The following is a 22,987-nucleotide window of genomic DNA, read 5'->3' on the forward strand; positions in this document are numbered from 1 at the left end:
GTCACTCCTTCGGATTTAAGTCATCTTTTCGTCGATCCAATAACCGGTGTCAAAGCTCGAAAGATAGAAATGCTCTGTAACTATCAATACCAAGTAATTATAAATGGCTATGACCGAGGTAAATATTTATACATATATATCCACCTTGGCTATAGAGTAACTAACATAGATACTATTACCAACTTAATATTAGATCACAGTTCCCAAAACCTACAGGAATAGCATCACTCTGTTCAACAATCATCTACAATCTAAAGATTATTTATTTTATTCATTCCTTAGAGATGTATAAAATATATCGTAGATATGTATACATAAATATGTATTAATGTAAAAAAGAAAGTTTTGTTACAAAAAAAAAAAATTGGTAACATTCAGTAAAGAGTAATAGTCAATGCAAATTAAAACACCATACACCATAGTAATCAACAAAATAGTTTTATAAATAACACGCAATAAGTAAATATTAATATTTAAAAGGTTGACTTTAAAATCAACAAATATAATCATTAATATTATAAAACATAATCGGGGATTCGTACCCGAATCATTAATTAGGGTTTCGGATGCCGGTGTATTCTGCAAGTGTTCAAACGGGCATTTTCACCAAAAAAATTGTATTTGCGTTACATCAAAAAATTATTTTTGATAATTTACTCCACTTTTTAAGGTTATAATTTTTGACACATAAAACTAGATAAAGAGACATTAGATATGTGATCAACGAAAAATTTTAATTTTCGCTTTTTTAGAATAATACATAATAACTTTTTTTAAATTCATTAATACCTATACATTATAAAATTATTCATTATAAAGTACATACTTATACATATACATATAATATTAGTTTAATATGTTTATTGTTTAATATAATATAAAATAATATAAGTTAATTATTATAATTATGGGCAAACGTAGAATTATTGTGTATAAATAAGTAAAATTACGTCACGTACTCACATCAATACTTCAAGTTCTAAATGTTTGCACAAAATTTACATTATATTTTGGAAAAGTTGATCTCGCAACTAACAAAAAATATCGACACTACACACCAGAAAAATCCGATGTTTGACTATCAAAAATCTTCGCGAAGCCATCAAATTTCAACACTAATATTCATCTGCAAAAGACTATGGTCGATCAGCAAAACATTTTTCGTAGCTCTCAGATGTCGACCCATGTCGAAGTTCAGAAGACGAGATCCATTCTGAAAACTTCTTCACGTCATCCTTGTGACTAACAAAAGTCGATTCAAAAAAACCATCAGCGCATCAGAAGTATGTCAAAAAATGGTCGATTGATGTTTACGCCATCACATATCTTACTATGACTACTACGAAAACAGTGACGTTGAAGTTAAATTGTTATTGTTCATAACCACTTGTATTGTTGTCTCCACTAAACTACTTTTAGAAATAGACTGGTGTGAAGATTTTTGTCGGTCAAACGTCGGCTTTTTCTAGTGAGGTGTCGATATTTTCTATTGGTTGTGATATGAACTATTCATCATATCAAATTTCGAATTTTTCTGGTCGCGTGACAAAGTTTTCACGACAAATGTCGATTTTCAGTGGCCATACAACAAAGTTTGTACATCAAACATCGAAAGTTTATCAATGTCTATAACCAATAACGAACATAAACTTCGTGTTTTAAATATTTACCATGTGAATACAATAATGCCAATAATAATTATTATAACGTTATAAGATCGATGATAATATTATATATCAGTAATGTATCATATATTATTATATATAGTCATATAACTAATCAGTAATCGGATGTACATTGTACAGTATGTTTTTCTGGATGTTATATAACAGTGTGCCTGTATATATATATATATATATATATATAATGTTAATGTTAATTGTTTAGTGTACTATGTCTAATTTTTGGGAAAGTTAAGAACATAGTTCAAAAAATGACCATAATTCGTTGCTTACGAAGCATACCAGAAAAACGAATAACCATGGTGGCATAGTCCATGATTGTAATGTGCTTCAATTGCCTATACAACATGTCCCGTGACCGTATTTTATATTATACTTGAATAATTTATTGAAACACATATAATAAATAACAAGGTATTTAAATAGATACTATAATGGGAATAAATCTAAATGAAAATATTTATGCTTAGATAATTTAAATGGATATCTAAGATACTCCGTCATCTCCATCTAAATTAGTGCCATAGTAATTTGTTTCTTAAAAAATATTGAAATTGGCAATAACATAACCGACGAAACTAAATAAATTTCATGATTATAAATAATATTACATTATATTATTTCAGAAAAATGAACACAGAATAAATCAAAAATAAAAAGTGTGAACAAAATATTAATCGTTGAGAACTTAACATACGTATTTAGTACAACAGCGTTGGTAGAAATAATGAAATACTTATATATTATAGGTACAAATGTGCTAAAATTGTATTTAATATTTGTTATAGTTATCACGTTTGTTAATTATATTTTTATTGTTTTAAATAAAAATAATAGATATATTAGTAAAATTGATAAGATGTTATCGGCTACAAAACTTAACCATAACAATATTGTAAAATTTAAACTTCCAAACACTCATCAAAAGTTGAATGTGATTTTTTAATAAACTTTTTTTGTTATAAATAGAAACTTACAAATAATCTTGCATTATATTTTTTACGTTTAGATATTTTTATGAACTTTTAGTAACTTCTAGCTAGAAAATAATTTGCAAATATGATGAATTTCGTCAATATTCTATAAGTTTAAACGCTCATAAAAAAATATTATAACTTGGTATATAAAAAACGTATGATGGACCTTGTACTCAAATTTCAAAAATTTTGACTAACATGAAAACATACATCGAAATTCGACACTTATTTATAATATATCATATTATGTTAATATAAAAAGTTAGTGGAAATCTCAAGTTTATTTGATTAATGGTTATTCAATTTTTATTTACACCAGTAAAACAAAATCGATTTTGTTGTAACCCGGTTTTGTGTAAGAAGTATTTTTCCTAATTTTAGATTAGAAGCAGAACGATTAATATATTGATTTTAAATTATGCTTATGTGTGTGTGTGACTGTGTGTATGAAACGCCTCGATCTTAAACATTGAGAATGGTTTCTCATAATAAATTATGTATAGTTTGTATTTTACTATAGAGAGAAAAATGGGAAAAAAAACGGGAATTTTTACGCAAATCCAGTTTTTGACTGAATTGATTTGGTTTTATTATATTTTTCTTTTGTATAACCCCAGAATGAACAACTTTAGAACAGATAATTGACGTTTACACCAAAGGTTTTTATAACCAATTTTTATACACAATGTAGGTGCAATACTAGATGCATAAACTTAATCCAATTATAAATAATAATAGGAGTATAAATTGAATTGTATTCTATTAGTCAAAAAATTAACAAATAGTAAGTATATCTAATAACATATTGTAGGTACTAGATAGTTAAAAAAATAAATACTGTTGAGTATAGTTCATTTGAGCCCACGCGTAGGTATGTATTATCTAATATATAAATCCTACTTCACAGTTTTACACGACCAGAAATATAATCAGAAACCCTAAGTCCCTATATTAAAATATTCATCATTAAATCAGACATAGATTTGGCTTAGGAAAAAACAAACAAACAATATGATAGTTGAACCATATGTATTGATGTGGTAATATGCTATTTAAATATTATCTGATTTCAATAATGAATTTTTCATATTTAAATATAGATTCTGTACCAAACTACCAACATTAAAACCTAACAATATATACTTTTATTTTTATTACAAAAAAATACATATAATATAATGAATCTATTTTGTATTAACTTCAATTGATTTCTGTCAGTTAAAAATTAAAAATTAAAATTTAGACATTAAATATTTTCAATGGAACACATCAGTTAATAATATTTAAATATTTATACTTGAGTTTATTAAAATATATTTTTACACAACATAAAAATAAAAGAATAATAACAAATTCTGTAACAATTTTCCACACAGAAATGAACTAAAATCATGTGGGTCATTTTTCATTAATTATGATCAATACATCTGGTAATTACATCACTGTAATCTGATCTTAGTTTAGTCAATAATAGTCATACAACGTTCAAAAACATTTTATAAATAGATTATGTGTTACCGACAATATACAATTTCTTTCATAAAGGGAATGGAACTGTAAGAAAATTATCCCCAAGGTAGTATACTATATACTACAACTAATTATCTTATTAGTTGTAAATGCAATATGCAAAAATTATTTTTATTTTTATACATAAAGTCAAAGACACAAATTAAATATCTCATGCTTTCACAAATATAAAAATGTGAAATTAAAAAAAACAATATTATTACACCTGTGTTTTATTTTACTATTTTTTAACAATTTTAATTAAAAATATATAAATTTTATAGTACAATACTATCATGTAGTAAAATATGAACAGTTAATAATAAAATTACATTTTATAATTATTTTATCATGTTTAACTAATATTGTAGTTGGTTCCTGTAATTTGGTAACTTTTTTTTTCTATATTATGAATAAATGATGAATATTATAAAACCTAATTCAAACATACACAAATACATCATAATATTTGTTGTTAAATATTAATATATAAAAAGTTTCCAGCTAATAGTATTAAAATAATGTTTTATAGTAAAAAATATCACAGTGTTAGTTATTCAAATTTTTTTGTAGTAGGCCTATTCAAAATCTTAAATCTTTAGGAAATATTATTGATTGGATTATCATTTTTTGATGGAGGCAACAAATGTTTTGGTAACGAATCGGGTAATTCAGAGCCTTCTAATTTAATTTTGATTAGATACATAGCCAAGGCAAATTCATCAGAATCCAAAAGACCATCTTCATCCTGGTCAGCTAATTTCCATACTTTGGATAATACTGAATTGGGTAATTTTGACTTTAGAAATTCTTCTTTAGCAGCTAAAAAAAAAAAAAAATTTAACAGAAAATACTTTTTATAGTACTTAAATTATGACAAATAACAAAAATACTAATTTCAAAACTAAATAATTTTCAGTGTTAGGAAAGAATACATTCATGTTTACAATCAAATTTTATGAACAACACTCACTTATATCAAATAGAACATAAACAAAATTTATATTTGTAAGAAACTTTAAATGATTTAATTTTTAGGTTAATCAAATAAAATTATTGTTTTAAATGTATTTGTAATATTATTACCATGTTATTGCGTTGACAAATATTATTAAACAATACTTAAGATGTTTTGTTTATTGTATTACACACATATTACAATTTACTCCAAGCAATTCCAATTTTATATTTTTAACTAATAAGAAATTAAATAAATTCACTTCTTAGTTTTTTACAATAGTTTAATAATTATTAAGTGATCTATGAGTAAATAATAATATATTCTATAATGTTACAATACTTATAAATCACTTAAAATTTAAAATATAGTAAAAACCAATGAAATAAAACACAAATAATTTTTTTAACTTAATGTTTGACAATAAATTAATTTATTGTAATATTAAAGTTAACAACACAAAATTGAATCCACTGTACTCAAATTTACTAAATTGTCAATTTGTAAAATGGAACCAACATTAAGCAGGTATATACTTCTCAATATTATTAACTATATTATATATACGTATAAATACATAAAAAAAAGAATTTCCTCAAAAGTTATTTTTACCTAACTTTAAGTTTTATTTAAAGATTTATAAAATAATAATTAAAACGAACAACTAAGTTGAATGTGATCTTTTTTTTTTTTGAACATGAATATAAATGTGTTTTTTATAAAAGAAAGTGAACATAAACAAATTTAATTTTCAAATGAACTTTACAAACACTGTGAATCAAAAATTTATAATAGTATAACCTATGTTACTATTTACTTACCAGTGCGAATTACTTTCCCATCATTCTTTGCTAGTTTATTAAAAATATTGTCAAAAGGTTCCCTGTAATATTCAACAATCCATCTTTGATCAAATTTGCCTTCATCAATCCCTTCAGTTTTAGCATTAAAAGGAGTTGAAACATCATTTTTACATGGAATTACATTACCTGTAAGTTATAAATATAACTATATAATTAACAATAATATTATTAGCTATATTAAAATTACAATTTTACAAAATCTTGGTATCTATACAACAATTTATGCATTTAATTAAATAATCCTTCATTTATGTCAGTTATGATAACTATCTAACAGTTAAACAACTTTTAAATGAATATCATACTTTTGATAAGGAAAAATGAGAAGCCAAAATTATCATCAGACTACATCGTGCATTCTTGTCTGAATCTCCCAAACAAAACATTACTAAATCATTAGTACTATTTATAAGAATATTCAACCTACTCAACATTTTTTCATATTTAACTATACATATTGTAAATAATCTTATAATTTAAATTATGTTGTGATTAAAAACTCAATGGATACAGTTCTAGAGGATATAAATACAAAAAAAAAACATAAAATAATTTTCACTTAAAATAATTATAAATTGGAATATTTTACAATCTAACTTCCAGATAAGTTATAAGTTTATAACTAATCAATCAATGATAAATTATTTTAGATACATAATGATATTGAATGTATTTTTTATAAATAATTTTAAAGTTACTATCAAAAAGAACAATTTTCATTTTTTATTTAACTATTCTAAAACAATTTATGATTGTATTACTATGCCCAAATTAATTTCTTAAGTATCTAAGTAATCTTAGCTATTGGTATTAATATGTAATATAATTTCAAATTTATATTAAATAAAAACATACTTTGTACTTGTACTTCATTCATTGTCATTTCCATACTGAATCCATCCAGTAAATTTGTGGCACGATTGATTAATTTTTCATCTAAATTGTTGAAAGAAGAAAAATCTTTTCCTTTTAATATTACCTATTAAATTTCAAATTTTAAATATAATTTAATGTTAGAAATCAAAAGAATATTATTCTAACCTTCATATTTTCAACATCTGGAAAATCGCCCACACTAAGGTTTTTGTATTTATCTTGGATTTCAGCAAACACATTTTCCAAATTATTTATCAGTTCATTTTGACGATTACTTTTGTTTATAATTCTTGATAATAGTGGAACACGCGACTTGAGTTCACTCATTATATATGCATGTACCTTAAATAGGATATCAATTTAGTATGATGAAGTTACTTATTATTTATTTCATCATATTTAGCATACTATACTATATATACATATTATTAATACTTACAATTGCTGTTTTTGCTCTCTTTCCAATATGGTTCAATTTGGATATAAATGAATTATGTGGAAGAGATTTCATATCTTGAAATAAGTCATTTTCTTCTTCATTAAACATACTAAAAATACAATTTAATACTAGTTTTAACATTAAAATGTAAGCATACAAAATTACTATGAGCATAAATCAACCATTATTTCTTATTTTTATAATAATCTCAATTATTTGAATACCATATGTTGTAATAAACTAATAACTAATAATAAGTGTTTAAGCAAGGTTCTTTTTTACAAAATTTAATAAAAATCAAAAATTAAACTTTCTATAATACAATAGTATAATATCATCTCAATTCCAATATTTTTCAATTATTTTTTTGATTTCTGAACAGTCAATCATAAATTTGTAAATACTCATTTATTTGCTTTCAACACAAACTTATATTTTTGAAAAATACTTTTCCATATAAAATTCAATTTTTATAGAATTTAAATACCAGTAAACAGTATTTTCAGTGCAAGTAGTTATCATTTTCTTACAAAATTAAAAATTATTTACTATCAGCTATACCAAAGTTTAAGTACCTAAAAACTATTAATACTATATATTGCCTTAGTTTTAATTTAATTGTTAATCAAACAACAAACTAACTTAATATAAACTTACGTCCGATTAACATCATTTTGATAAGGCTGATCCCAAAATGAACCAACATACACTCTTGGAACTTCTGGACAATCTATTGTTTTTCCGAGAGCCCACATGAGTGCACCATGAACTCTTAGCACTGATCTTGCACTTAAAAAATAATAATAGTAATAATAAATTACAGCTTATTATAATTATTTAATAGAAAAAAACATGATTAAATGATATTGGATAAATAGTAATTAAACTATTCTATTTTTTAGAGGATGATCTCTTAGTCTTTCTCTAAACAAAATTAATAACTCATTATTATAAAAAAATTCAAGACATTATAAAATATAAATAAATCTTATCTAACCATTTAACATTTTAATTTTAAGTCAAGACAATTAAGCAAATTATATATTTTACAAATTGAAAACCATAATTTTAAAAAACAATCAAGTTAGGTTAAATTTAGGTTTTAATTATACAAGAATGTGAGAATATTTTTAAATATTCAATATAAGTCATTAAAAAAGAATTACAATTTGTTTAAACTAAATTATACAAATTATTTTCCTATTATTACAGTCCTATTTACAGTCATACAATACTAATATTTAATACTATTTGTATAGTATAAATTTAAATTTAAATTCAATTATACTAGAGTACTTTTATATTGAATATTTTCATGTATTCCATAAATAGAGAATGAGTAATTATTTAATGTATTATTATTTTATTCTAAAAATACAATATTGAATTCAACCTACTACAAAACTTACTCAATTGTATCTGCTTTATTTAAAATAATTCTTAATTTGCTATCATGGTTTTTCAATACATCAATAGCTGCTTTCAATTCATCTGAGATATCCAATTTGTTAGCATCAAAAGTCAATACTATCATATCTGACCGCTCAGCAAACCAATTTAAAGTTTCATTAAAATTATATTCTCGCTGAGCTCTTTGTTTTTCTCCCGATAATATACCAGGTGTATCAACAAAAGTAATGGATTTCAATAATGGAGTATTCACAATTCCACAACTAAGTTTTTTTAAGAACTTATTTCCAAATCGTGACAGGTCAGAAAAATGTTTAGATGGGTCAGCTACAAGAGCATTACCAGGTATAGACTGTTCATTATCACCACCCATGACCACCATAAATTTATCTGTTGTTGGTTCTGGGCCTATACGAATACCAGGGTAATCTTTTTCAATTAGATATCTAAAACAAATTCAATGAAAAAAAATTACACAATAATGTCTTAACATAGATTTAAACAAATTATCATTTACCTTATCATTGATGTTTTGCCAGTAGAATATTGACCAACAAATAGTACCATGGGTTTTGCATCAAAATCTTGATCGGTTAATGGAGGCAAATGAAACTCGTGAAACAAATATTGTTTTTCGAGAGGTAAGACTTTGGATTTATAAATGTTTTTTAAACGATTAATACATGTATCATCTTCTTTTACAAAATTCCTAAAATAATTAAATTAAATTAATATTAAACAATAAATAATAATTGTTCATATATTTAATTACTTGTAAAACGAACGGTGAATTATCTTAGTAAAATTCGGATTTTTACTCAAAGCTTTACAGCAGCGGACATAACAATATGGGAGTACACCCATTTTTATAAAAATTAAAAATTATCTTATAGGTGAATTAAAATGTTTTAGTGGTATAATAAATAACAATTAACAATTAATGTTGAAAGAATAAATTGAAACAATGCTTAACATTTTGGTTATTCATAAAAAAATTAGAAATAAACTATCTAAAACTGAACGCAGAATTAGAACTTTCGAATTTGTACTTTGAGTTTTGAGACTTCTAACGAGAGATCATAGTATGCAATTGCTAGCACTACATCACACAACTTACTATAGTTACTGATAAATACACAAAATGACAAGTTAATCATGACAACGAATCAACAACGAATATGAACGGTATCTGTAACCGGCTGTCGGTTAGAGGACAATACAGATAACAGGTATCAAAAAAAAAAAAAAAAACTAACCTTGAAATTTCCAAATAATTTAAATTCATACAAGGAAATCACAAACCGATTGTTGCAGAAACAGGATTTTTTTTTACAGTAACGCCAATAACTATGGGCACTAGAAATTTGCCGCCCCTAATTAAGGAAATAAGTACCTAATTTTGTATAATATTATCCCATACTGCATGCATATTTTTAAACCGTATAATAATACTAAAAATTAAACGCAATTTAAAAAAGACATAAGAAAATAACATTACATTTTTTATAGGTAGGTAGGTAACATATTACATATCTAGCTTTTTGATTAGTAAACGATTTAATTATATTTTTTTAACGTGAAAAAACCGGGAAATGATTTGATACCATTGCTAAATTGGATAATATTTCATATTTATTTTTTTTTCCGTGATCGTAAATGAGTTTTTACTCGCATAAAAAATATCGTTCCATTAAACATTTAAACGGACAAACATTTTTACAGTGTAAAAACATCAAGAGGACGCCATCCCGCACGTATTGTATCACTTGTATCTGTCTTACTAACGTACATCATTACAAATATGCGTTCAGCAAAACACATTTTGTGACGTTAGCTTTAATATTAGAGTAAATTTTCTTACTACCAAATTTGAAAATAAGAATTTTATCTAGAAAACGATATACCCATGCATTTATTGATATTTTAATTTTAAAGTGAATTATGAACATTTTAAAGTTGTAATATTTTACATAGTTATAACTCTATAAGTTATAACTCACTTAAAAATTATGATTTCAATAAAAGCATAGATATGTAATTTCTAGATAATATTCTTAGTTTCTTACCTTTAAATTGTATAATAGGTCAATTTACTTTAATATTAAAGCTGACGTCACAAAATGTGTTTTGCTGAATACAAATTTTTTATGGTTTAAGACAGAAACGAGTGTCAACACATGCGGGTATGGCCATACTCCTCTTAAAAACTACAAACAAAAATATGAATACCAATACTTAGGTTAGCCGGTTTAGGATATATTTCGCATAAATCAGTTTTTCTATGTTTCTACCCACAACTTATCACTTCCTTCCAATTCTAGTTTTTTAGTAAAAATTAAAACAATTACAAGAAAATTGTACAGGGATTTGAGAGATTAACGAATCATCAAAATAAAAAATAAATTCATTCATAAATGTTGTGTGCAATGCGCTTATTGCGGCTAACACAACCAATAATCGGTGCCTACTGCCCGCCGGCTGGCATTATCCGTCAGTCTATCAATAGCATTTTTCTACACACTATAAATTTGAAATTTGAAATATCATATAAATTAATTATAAAAGTCTTTTATAAAATGTCCAAGTTTGACGAATATATTATGCATTTTTTTTCTAGAATCTATTTCAAAACAAAATTTAAATTGAAACACTAAAATAATTTACCTACTTATCTATAGTGACAGTTACATCTGTACTATGCCTATTTATAAATACCTACACTTCTGCAGGATTATCGTTATCTTAAATAAACCTAATAAACTAATCGTGGTCACTATATCTATATGACTCAGTACTCATTGCTTACTGATCGGCAATTAATGTCGCACTGGTTTTTACATGACCTTAGATACAGAATATAGATTTTTTACTATTTATTAGTATTTGCTTATTAAGTATCTATATGTCAGGGGCGGACAAACTTTTTTGGCTGCGGTCTACTAAAAATATACTTTACCTTTGAAGATCGACTTCCATAAAAAACCTAAACACCATGATTAATTTTCGTGTGATGCGTAGCCTAAAAATAAATTCTAACACGATCGACTTTGAAATCGTTTGGCTGCCCCTGAACTATATAATACTTACACAGTTATACTTATTACTTACGTGATAGTCGCTACTAATTAATAAATAAGTATACTTATTAGTTATTATATATAGGTAGTTAGATCTTTGTTTAATTCGAATTAATTATTTTGTTCTACAGACTACAGTTGTAGAACACAATAGGTACATTAAGACTGTGAAGTTTCCTTTTTATTACCAATAATAATATAATAGTATATTTATATAGACACTATATTTACCTATAAAAAAATAATTTAATGCACTTCGGTCTTCAGTACCTATTTGAGTTCCACAAATTACCTATATAGCAGGGGTGGCCACAGCGAGGCTCGCGAGCCGCATGCGGCTCTTGAACCAAACTTAGACTAAAATTAAATGTAAATAAATGTTCCTTCGTTTGATTTAAAATGAAAAATGTATCTCAATTTTATAAACATTGCTTTACAATGTGGCTCACCTCGAATCAACTTTATAAATTTGTGGCTCCCAAAGTTAGGTTAGTGGCCATCCCTGCTATATAGTAAGATAGATTAAAATTGAATCATATTACAATATTTATTATACAATCATTTAATATTTTAATCTATAAGCTTCGCTAACAATCAACTTAGTTGGTTATAATTTTAATACCTGATAAAATTACAATTAACAATATGTACACAGTAATACTGTAACAGTATACATAAATAGGTACACATTTTTAGATATGTATTATCTGTACGACTGTACAGTTTTGAGTTATGTTAATATTTAGTTAATAGTTAAGTAATAACTAATTACTATAGGTCTATAAAGTTTAAACTATGTGTTTTAAATGCAGAACGTTACTACGGCGTATAATATAGATTATAGGTGTATCTGTAGTCAAATATATAATAGGTACCTATGTTATATTATATAATATATTTTTTTTTTATTTTGACTTTAATAGAATTAGCTTTTACAGTTTTTACAAAAATATTATTTGATTAATAATAAATTTAAATTATAAGACGTACAATTATTATAAGGGCATAGGCATACAATTCTATTTTTATTTAAAGAACATTAAAAATAAATTATAATAATTAGATAGATATTAGTATATTACAAATAAATAAATGCAGAGGTTCCCAGCCATTTTTTAATCACCCTAAGGTATGTTCTAAAGTTTAGAATCTTAACATTTAGAGGTTTCAAATTTCAATATAGTGTGTTGTAGATTTATATTTTATAACTTCGAGTTCTTTAGGTAGTTGTAACTTGTAACCAAACATATTATTATTATTTATCATTTATTTACATTATTATATTTTATAAAAATATACAATATTTTTTATTAATAAAGCATTCAACACACATACGATATAGCTATAAGCCTATAACTATCATAGTCATTATTTTTAAAAATTTTTTAAATATATATATGATTGCTTTATGTTTAAAATAATTTCACAGCACCCTAATTTCAAGTTCGTGAAACCCTGATATGGATCCTCTGAATTGTTGGACAACTTTAAATATTCAATGCTGATATATAACTATTTATAAATTGGCTTGTTATTATTGTTTCAATTTATTAATTCTAGCTCTCACATTCTTATAAGAACATACTAACTATTTAGTGTTAAGTTTATCTTGTTATTTATTATATTTGTTTGAACTCCTATTGGTGTTAAGGTACGTATCATGCATATCTGATTCAATGCGTGTTCTTTCAATACGTTTAAAATTGTTTCGACTTATTTATTGAGAATTCATAATACACACAAGTTGAGGAAGTAGATATATTATTTGTAATTTGCATATGCTCCCCGTATTGTGTAGGTAGTTTTCGAAACATATAAGTTAAACACTTGAATGTACCATGTTGATATTTGATAAAAGGATAGAAAAGTAGACTTTTCAGAATAAAAGAAAACAATTTGGCAGAAAAGAAGAGAAAGAACTATGAAGACGTGGACCAAGTAAATAGTTATTTTGGTAAATATTCAAAACACCGAAATTATTTTTAAATTAAATATTTCAATAAATTAGACAGTCGGACGTTACATACATAAGTATGGAACAGACAGTTACCTATATTTAAACGAATAATTCTAATATATTAGGTCTATATAATACTATAGCTGAATAACCTAGCTTCGCTCGTGTCTCGTGTGTTAAATAATCGATTCGTATTTTATAAATTGTTTTTTTATTATAATTAAACTATTTAAAGCCTAGCCATGAAATATATAACCATTTTTATAATTTAACTTAATTTATGATATTTATAACTGAAATGACAAATAAAATAAAATTTGTAATAATAAGAGCGATTTACTCGTAGTAATGTATTTGAAACAACTTCCTGAAAAAAAAAATCGCTTAATTAATTAATTAATTAATTGACACCCTAAAAACGCGTAATCTTTAAATACAACCCAATCCCCCCACCAGATCAAAAGAAATGAAAAATCGTGTGACGTGTGATGTTCAGAAGACTATTTGGAACATTTCTGTGAAAAAAAATTGGAAAAAAGTTAAATAGTGTCGTCACAAAATTGGATCATAAAAAGGCCTGTTATTCTTTTATGTATATAATAAGGATATTTATATATTGATTCATATTTTAGTGTAGATAAAAAATATTTTTAAAATATTATTATTTAGTTAATCAATAATATTTGTTATTATCATATTCAGTATATTATAAATTTTATACATAGAAAACATTTTAAAGTTGTATTTATTTTATTTTTATACTTTATAATTCCATATATTCATAATAAAATAATAATTCAATATCTGATGTAAAATATTTTATTATTATTATTTTTTAAATTTATTTGTATATTTGTTATTATAAATTTATAACTGACGTGAAGTATGTAACTTAAGAGTAAAAGTTTACTACATAATATTATATGATATAAAAATAATAGTGCACTAGTAGTATGATTTAGCCGATTCAAAAACCTCTTCCTCATCTGCATAATCATCCAAACTCATCCGCGCTACCTGCCGTCGACCAGACTCACCCCACCACCGCCTGCCGACGACAAGACTCATCCGCCGCCGTAACACCGACATATATTTTTCCCGCATGCGCATGTGACAGGAGCGTCTAAACACAGGAATGCACCTTATGCACTCTGCGCATGCGCGTAATTTATTCACCACTATCATTGTTAAGCTGTTATCAATACATACCACATATTATATTTGAAAAGTTAATTATTTTGAATTTGTTTCCGTTTACTACATGTTGTATAAATAATATAATAATAACAATTTAAGTGTTAAAATAATTTACAGTTTGTCATTTCATTTTAGTTGTTAAAAAACATGTCAAATGTATAAAGTATAATAATAATATTTAAAGTGCTAAAAAAAAATCAAAAAACATCTATTAATTTTACTTCTTAAAATAAGAATGTTCAGTTTCGTCACAACTTAAAATATATTTTTTTTTTTTAGTAGTATAGTATTGAGCTGTTCAGTTTCAACTCTCGTTGGTTTTATTAATTCGTTAGGTTTTTCCTGTTTTTTTTTTTTTGTAGAGAAGAATGTGTCTTGAGTTTTAAGTTTTTTATTTGGTGGTTCATTTACTATCTTACTAAAATCTTCATGTGTCTCGTCATTATTTGATGTTGCATCAATGAATGCTTCTAAAGAGTTTAATTGTTTTAATGCTTGTTTAAGATGTTCACTGTTTTTTATATTGTTTATTTTATTGGCTAGACTAATGGCCTTTTCTTTAAATTGTTCTTGCATATTTTCTGTTTTTTTTTTTTCAAGTGTCTTAATATGAACTTGTATTTCATCATCTTTGTTTGAAGTTGCATCAAAATTTATATTTTCTGTATCTGCTGCTGACAAAATAGCAATATCTTCAGAATTTTCTGTTGACATTGTCTTCAGAGCAACATAATGTATGTGCTTACATATCATAGACTTGATTTGGTAATCAGGACAAGAACATTGAAATGTGTGAACACACAACTTACAAATAGAACATATCATTGGACAACATACATCATCATTATTTTTTTTTATTTTATAAAACTGACTTGGTGTAAATTCACTTTCAACACTCCAGTTATTCTCACTATCCAGATTGATTGTAAGTTCAAGTAATGTACTTTTATTGTGTCTTTTTTTTATTTCCTGAATCCTTGTACTTGTTTTTCCCTTAGTTAATTTTATAATTCTTTCAACTTTTTTATCACGGGTATATCTTCTAATAGTTGTTATACTTTTATCTAACCGCCCAACTTTGCAACCATTTAAATAATGATATTTTATTGTTTTGTGCATAGATTCTAGATGCATATTACAATTTATACCTAGACCTTTTCGATGGCAATATGCCCACAAACCAACTCTATTGCCATACATGCGATCAAAATATATGCCAAAGTCTCTAGTGTCTGGATCATTCATTAGCTCAAGGTTAAATTCTTTTAAAGCATTATTAAATTCATTTTCATCACACATTGATTGAAGAACTTTTAGAGTTTTATATATAATTCCTTGTTTTTCTTTGCGTGTAGGTCCAGTTATCTTGCAAATGTTTTGTCTCCAAGCTCTATCTACATGCCATGAACATAATAAACGGTGAGGTACTGAGCCCATTGTATTTTCCCAAGCCGAATAAAACGTCTCAACTATATCTGTCATAAAAGTAATTGGACTTATTATACCTACTTTACTTTTTATAGTTGAAAACATAACTGTGTAAATTGTTGTGTCCTTTAAATTTGTGAACATATAACAACATGGAAATCCAGAACCAAAATCATCAACTACTAATAATGTAACTAACTCAAAATCATAAGCATTAAGGCCATGTGTCCCATCAATACAAACTATTTTTCCATTTCCAAATTGTTTTAACATATGCATTTGGCTTAGGTCCATTAATATAATGCAAAAGTCTTTTATGTCCAATATGTTGTTTCCATCTACTTCACCTATTATAAAAAGTTAAAAAAACTACTTTAATATTGTTTTCTTATGCAAAGCTGGGCACTAACTAGTTAAAAAGTTAAAGTTAAGTTAGATACATATCTAAGTTGATATATTATTAGTGCCACTTTTAAATGTTACTATTGTTTTAGGTCTGGGGTTAATGGAGAATTTGTTCTGAATTTCTTGAACATATGTTTATCAAAACCGCCCAACTTTGAAAAGCTATTACTCGCGAACGGTTAAATGAAAAATAATACATTTGAACACAAAAGTTTTTTAATCTAAAAAAAATCTAACTTAAGTTACTGTTTTTGCCAAACTAACTTCTAACTAAGTTAAAAATTTGGACAGTTTCAGAAACTAACTTATGTTCTAAGTTAGTTTTTTTACTAAAGTAACTTAACATCAACTAGTTAAAAAAAATGACTAACTTGCCCAACTTTGTTCTTATGTGGGGTTAATACATATCATTTTTGTATAATTAAATCACCTTTATATTTTATTATAATTAAAAATATATAAATTATATATGTTATATACCTATTAAAATATTAAAATAAATTATTGTTATATTATTAACCTTGTTTTTTGTAATATATAACTGGATTATTTTCTCCTTCTTGTTTCATCTGTTCTACCCAAATATCAACACTTGTAGCATCATTTTTGTGTAATTGACCATCCTGTATGGTGATATTGTACTTTTGTTTGACATTGTGCAAATCGGCTCGTGTAATAAGATCTTCTCTTTTTAAGTTACTCCCTATATTGTCTCTGAAATCATCCAATATTCTTTCCATCGTCACGCCTTGCGATAATTTAGTTGCTATTTCATGCTTTTTAGTAATTGGTAAACTAATATGTTGAAGTTCACTTTCTTGGTGGCCATAGTGATATTTATAGAATATTACATCACAACTACTTTTATTTAAATGCTCAAATAATATTATGTGACTTGTACAGTTGGTATTAATTTTTTTACTACCTTGTGATTTTATTGATCTTTTAATACTATCAATTTCTTTATGAACACCTGTTCGACCACACTCATAGTAACTTCTATGGCCATCTTTTGACTTTTTTTTCCCCGTCTGAAGGACATATTCACATTTATTTTTTGATTCATACTCTTTTAACCAGTTGTTAAATTCTAGATTTTAATGAATTATATATTATTAAAAATGATTAAAAGCATATTTTTATTAACTAAACCATTATACATACCAGAGACATTTGAAAAGTTAATAATTTCTTTTTCAATACATGTTCCATGATGATCATTTAAATGATTAATTAATAATACTTTTTTAGAAAATGTTAAATTAGAACAAGTAATACATTTAGATGATTTTTGTTTTACTTCATTTATTATATTATGTTTATTTTTCAAATGCCTTGTAAGTGTAAACTTAGTAGAAAATTGACTTTTGCAAGTATCACAATTAAATTCCATTATTCTTTATTGTATTTAAAATAATTAAATGCAAATTTTATGTTAAAACAAAAAATCATTACACTTTATATCTGTCATTGACAGCAATAACTATCTAATATGCTGAGATGGCTTTTAATAATGTTTATTTATATCTACATTTTACCCAATTACCTATTTGAACATGTCATAAACTAGACTTTATCAAAATTTATTACCAAAAGGCTATTTACTAAATGTTTTATAATTATTTAATATTAGGTAGTAGGTTGTTAATGAAATATAAATAAGAGGATAAAAAAATATCATTCCCAAAAAATTTTGTTGTATGTAAGTATATTTATATTTTATAATAATCACATTCACAAATAAACAATAAACCAGCAATAGGAGACAAGAGTTTTCAATATTTATAAATGGAAAATATAAATAAAATAGACAAATAGTATAATAATTTTCAAAATAAAAAATATGTGACAACTGACGAATAATTCGTTTATCAAAAGTATTTGTATAAAAGTATTTGATTTTTCAAGTATAAATACCTCCTAAATAGTATTTAAATATGTGTATTCAAATACTTTACAAGACTGATATTACAATTTTAAAAATTCAATATTATCTAATATCTATATAAATTACATTATCTTAATAGTAAATACTTAACTACAATCGACATAAAGTAACCAAAATACAATGGGCTCAGTACCTCACCGTTTATTATGTTCATGGCATGTAGATAGAGCTTGGAGACAAAACATTTGCAAGATAACTGGACCTACACGCAAAGAAAAACAAGGAATTATATATAAAACTCTAAAAGTTCTTCAATCAATGTGTGATGAAAATGAATTTAATAATGCTTTAAAAGAATTTAACCTTGAGCTAATGAATGATCCAGACACTAGAGACTTTGGCATATATTTTGATCGCATGTATGGCAATAGAGTTGGTTTGTGGGCATATTGCCATCGAAAAGGTCTAGGTATAAATTGTAATATGCATCTAGAATCTATGCACAAAACAATAAAATATCATTATTTAAATGGTTGCAAAGTTGGGCGGTTAGATAAAAGTATAACAACTATTAGAAGATATACCCGTGATAAAAAAGTTGAAAGAATTATAAAATTAACTAAGGGAAAAACAAGTACAAGGATTCAGGAAATAAAAAAAAGACACAATAAAAGTACATTACTTGAACTTACAATCAATCTGGATAGTGAGAATAACTGGAGTGTTGAAAGTGAATTTACACCAAGTCAGTTTTATAAAATAAAAAAAAATAATGATGATGTATGTTGTCCAATGATATGTTCTATTTGTAAGTTGTGTGTTCACACATTTCAATGTTCTTGTCCTGATTACCAAATCAAGTCTATGATATGTAAGCACATACATTATGTTGCTCTGAAGACAATGTCAACAGAAAATTCTGAAGATATTGCTATTTTGTCAGCAGCAGATACAGAAAATATAAATTTTGATGCAACTTCAAACAAAGATGATGAAATACAAGTTCATATTAAGACACTTGAAAAAAAAAAAACAGAAAATATGCAAGAACAATTTAAAGAAAAGGCCATTAGTCTAGCCAATAAAATAAACAATATAAAAAACAGTGAACATCTTAAACAAGCATTAAAACAATTAAACTCTTTAGAAGCATTCATTGATGCAACATCAAATAATGACGAGACACATGAAGATTTTAGTAAGATAGTAAATGAACCACCAAATAAAAAACTTAAAACTCAAGACACATTCTTCTCTACAAAAAAAAAAAAACAGGAAAAACCTAACGAATTAATAAAACCAACGAGAGTTGAAACTGAACAGCTCAATACTATACTACTAAAAAAAAAAAAATATATTTTAAGTTGTGACGAAACTGAACATTCTTATTTTAAGAAGTAAAATTAATAGATGTTTTTTGATTTTTTTTTAGCACTTTAAATATTATTATTATACTTTATACATTTGACATGTTTTTTAACAACTAAAATGAAATGACAAACTGTAAATTATTTTAACACTTAAATTGTTATTATTATATTATTTATACAACATGTAGTAAACGGAAACAAATTCAAAATAATTAACTTTTCAAATATAATATGTGGTATGTATTGATAACAGCTTAACAATGATAGTGGTGAATAAATTACGCGCATGCGCAGAGTGCATAAGGTGCATTCCTGTGTTTAGACGCTCCTCATGTGACAAGCATTTCTTATCATTTGCCGCCGCAATCACTGTTATCAAGTATTATTACTTTGTTATCACAAATGTTATCATATCGCCCGATCCGCAACGGAACCGACATATATTTTTTCGCGCGCGTTTTGTCCAATATCGATATGCCCAAACACAACCAGTTAGGTAAATGTATTGATACTTAATAGCACAGACCCATATCCTGTCATTAGCAAACGACACACTTCCGCCAACACGGCCGGCCATATAAATGTATTCATACTTCTTAATTTGTTTGTAATATCCCGGATTGTCATTGAGATATACATTATGGAATGTACACATTAATGCTAAAGTCTAGCATTTATACCACCGAAAATGTAAAGAATGTATTAGATTTAATGTATTGATACTTAATAGCATGAATATTATATATAATGAACCAATTTAAGAGCCGGCAGCTCTTCAGTGTTTCTCCAGCCTTATAGCTCTTCGCACCACAACCGTTCTCGCGCTCCGTGTTTAAAACGTTTTTATTCAGTGTTCTTCATTTCTCGTATACTTTTAATCATGGCCGGTTCAATCGCTAACATGAAAAAACACTACAATCAGAAATATAGTCCCGGAATTTTTTTTCTTTCAGCAATATAACAGGGATGATCTCTTGATAAATTCGCCGTGTCCATGCGATCAAGTAAAATTGGGTTATTTGCCATATCTTCATAGAAATCGTCGGTTTCGATCAAATACACTAGTGAATCTATAAAAATTAATTTATTAAGAAATTAAGTTGGTTATAAAGTAGATTATTAATTCACCTGTATCAGTGTACATGAGTGATATTTTTTCTCCATAGTACCTCTTCATGACATTGTAATGATAGTCATACATAAGTGTCTTGCTTATATCCAGAACTGCGAGTCCTGTGTTAAATCATTTTATAATTTTTAAGATTAAGAATATAAATGTGTGTATAATACATACCTATATAAATAGGTTTATAGAATTTTATGATTTTATTCTCCAATGTTATTGCACTCAAGTTTTCGTTATATACCGTTGCGTGTTTAAATGTTGTTTTGTTTATAAGTTTCCGTAATCTATCATCACTCGATACCAATTCTACTTTTATCCTACGACGAACCTGTTCCATAGTCTTTCCTGTAAAGTACAACATTAATATAAAATCTTTATCGCGCTAAATTTATATATACCAAAAATTGTATTGTTCATAAGCTTAAAGAAATCTTTCTCGAAATCATTCAAAGCTCTCTTCCTCATCTCCGTATTTAATTTAATGTATTCGGCTAGCCATGCTGACTGATTGAATTGTATTACTCTATGCACCTATATAAAAGAAAAGTAATGTAGAAATGTGAAAATATTTAAATAAAATTAAAAATTACTTTGTTAACTATTAATCCGTTTTTAATGGCTTGCTGTAGACTGCGATAATGAACAATATAATTCTTTTTCGACTCGAAAGTAGCCATTAGTTTTGTCACTTTTGACCCTACAGGTACGCCGTTTTGAGGTAAGAAAGGTAGATCGTTATGCAAGTCATGCAATTCTTCTGGATACGTCACGTCAGCTTCATATATTCGACCAATAGGAGAGGTAACGGTTAAATCAAAAAGACCTTTCAAGTTCGGTTCAACCCACTTGAAACCACCATATGGCATGTATTGAGACATTGCCCATCCGTACAGATTATTACCTAAAACAAAGTTAATATTAAAAGGAATTAACTTAAAATATTTTCTACTCACAGTCCTGATATACCAGCCACGATTTTGGTTTTGTTGGGTCAAAATCAGGTGCCTTATAATTATTGGCTTTGGCTTACCGCATACTCACCTGAACTAATCCTCCACGTATACCTAATATAAAAAAATATATTCATTCATTTATTTATTTATTTATTTATTTTTTTTTTTTAATACTCACCATTTTCAAAAATTAACAACATATCGTAGTCAGTCAACAATTCCAATTTTATTGCAGTTTGCTTTAGCATAGCGTCAAAGCTATAGGTAGTATGCCGGGTCTAAGTTGTAGGCTTGCATGCACACATCACGAAAATTTTTGAAAACGTCCGCCGGTAAAAGTACATCAATTTTCAAATACAAATCAGAATAATCACCATGTGTTCGACATCCAAAGTGTTCCCAGACCTCGGTCGCAAACTGATATTCACTATCGTTAATGTTTTTTTCCGTCAATGAGCTATAAAAGTCTTCAATCGGTGGTAAAGTTGTTTGCTCAAGCTTGGACCAGCCATCTGTATATCCATAGGGGTATACACCCTGTCGGGTAACCAGTGACATATCATCGACAGAAAAATGCTTAGGTGCTTCACGGAATTTCGAAAAATCTAGCGTCAAAAGATTTTTAGCTAAATTCTCCAACTTTGTCGCCATAAACCTACACGTATCTACAAATCGTATGGTAAACGTTTTACTAATATATTTTGAAAATGTTATAAATTTTTCCTCGCTATTAGGAATGACTTTAATTGTTTTTGCATCATATCCCAATTCAGTAACTATAAAATGTGCATCGTAATTAGTTAATTTATGAAAAAAACATGGAATGAATTTAGGCTGCTGTAAACTAATATTGCATTTAGAACATAATGTCT

At 26.2% G+C, this 22,987-nt stretch overlaps 3 protein-coding genes and 1 pseudogene across 3 annotated transcripts; 1 reads left to right on the forward strand and 3 right to left on the reverse strand.

The window, feature by feature from the left end:
- Positions 1–4,537: 4,537 nt before the first annotated feature.
- Positions 4,538–9,847, reverse strand: LOC113551992 (EH domain-containing protein 3-like). The gene is made up of 9 exons (XM_026954623.1): positions 9,487–9,847; positions 9,232–9,423; positions 8,714–9,160; positions 7,962–8,093; positions 7,305–7,413; positions 7,031–7,207; positions 6,845–6,968; positions 5,948–6,115; positions 4,538–4,990 (listed from the first exon to the last, which is right to left on the reverse strand). Exons 1-9 carry the CDS (start codon positions 9,576–9,578, stop codon positions 4,767–4,769), a joined length of 1,665 nt encoding a protein of 554 aa, XP_026810424.1. The 5' UTR covers positions 9,579–9,847; the 3' UTR covers positions 4,538–4,766.
- Positions 9,848–15,200: 5,353 nt separating this feature from the next.
- Positions 15,201–18,337, reverse strand: LOC113552530. Its single transcript, XM_026955395.1, has 3 exons — positions 17,943–18,337; positions 17,299–17,868; positions 15,201–16,720 (listed from the first exon to the last, which is right to left on the reverse strand). The coding sequence occupies exons 1-3, from the start codon at positions 18,169–18,171 to the stop codon at positions 15,201–15,203; spliced, it is 2,319 nt and encodes a 772-aa protein (XP_026811196.1). The 5' UTR covers positions 18,172–18,337.
- Positions 18,338–18,846: 509 nt separating this feature from the next.
- On the forward strand, positions 18,847–20,067 carry LOC113552531. Its single transcript, XM_026955396.1, has 2 exons — positions 18,847–19,668; positions 19,732–20,067. The coding sequence occupies exons 1-2, from the start codon at positions 18,847–18,849 to the stop codon at positions 20,065–20,067; spliced, it is 1,158 nt and encodes a 385-aa protein (XP_026811197.1).
- Positions 20,068–20,954: 887 nt separating this feature from the next.
- LOC113552532 lies at positions 20,955–22,673 on the reverse strand (annotated as a pseudogene).
- Between the last annotated feature and the right edge of the window lie 314 nt (positions 22,674–22,987).

This window comes from Rhopalosiphum maidis, chromosome 2 (assembly GCF_003676215.2).
Source record: "Rhopalosiphum maidis isolate BTI-1 chromosome 2, ASM367621v3, whole genome shotgun sequence".
In the NCBI taxonomy this organism is placed as follows: Eukaryota; Metazoa; Arthropoda; class Insecta; order Hemiptera; family Aphididae; genus Rhopalosiphum; species Rhopalosiphum maidis.

Bases quoted from the DNA above. Each gene is read 5' to 3' on its own strand.
- LOC113552530 (XM_026955395.1), bottom strand. From the start codon at position 18,171: ATGGAATTTAATTGTGATACTTGCAAAAGTCAATTTTCTACTAAGTTT. The intron at 17,869-17,942 runs GTATGTATAATG...ATTAAAATCTAG, and splicing joins TAACTTTTCAAATGTCTCTG to AATTTAACAACTGGTTAAAA. The intron at 16,721-17,298 runs GTTAATAATATA...TTTTTATAATAG, and splicing joins TATATATTACAAAAAACAAG to GTGAAGTAGATGGAAACAAC.
- LOC113552531 (XM_026955396.1), top strand. From the start codon at position 18,847: ATGGGCTCAGTACCTCACCGTTTATTATGTTCATGGCATGTAGATAGA. The intron at 19,669-19,731 runs GTTCATATTAAG...TTTAAAGAAAAG, and splicing joins ACAAAGATGATGAAATACAA to GCCATTAGTCTAGCCAATAA.
- LOC113551992 (XM_026954623.1), bottom strand. From the start codon at position 9,578: ATGGGTGTACTCCCATATTGTTATGTCCGCTGCTGTAAAGCTTTGAGT. The intron at 7,414-7,961 runs GTAAGTTTATAT...TTGTATTTTTAG, and splicing joins CAAAATGATGTTAATCGGAC to TATGTTTAATGAAGAAGAAA. The intron at 4,991-5,947 runs GTAAGTAAATAG...TTTTTTTTTTAG, and splicing joins TGGGAAAGTAATTCGCACTG to CTGCTAAAGAAGAATTTCTA.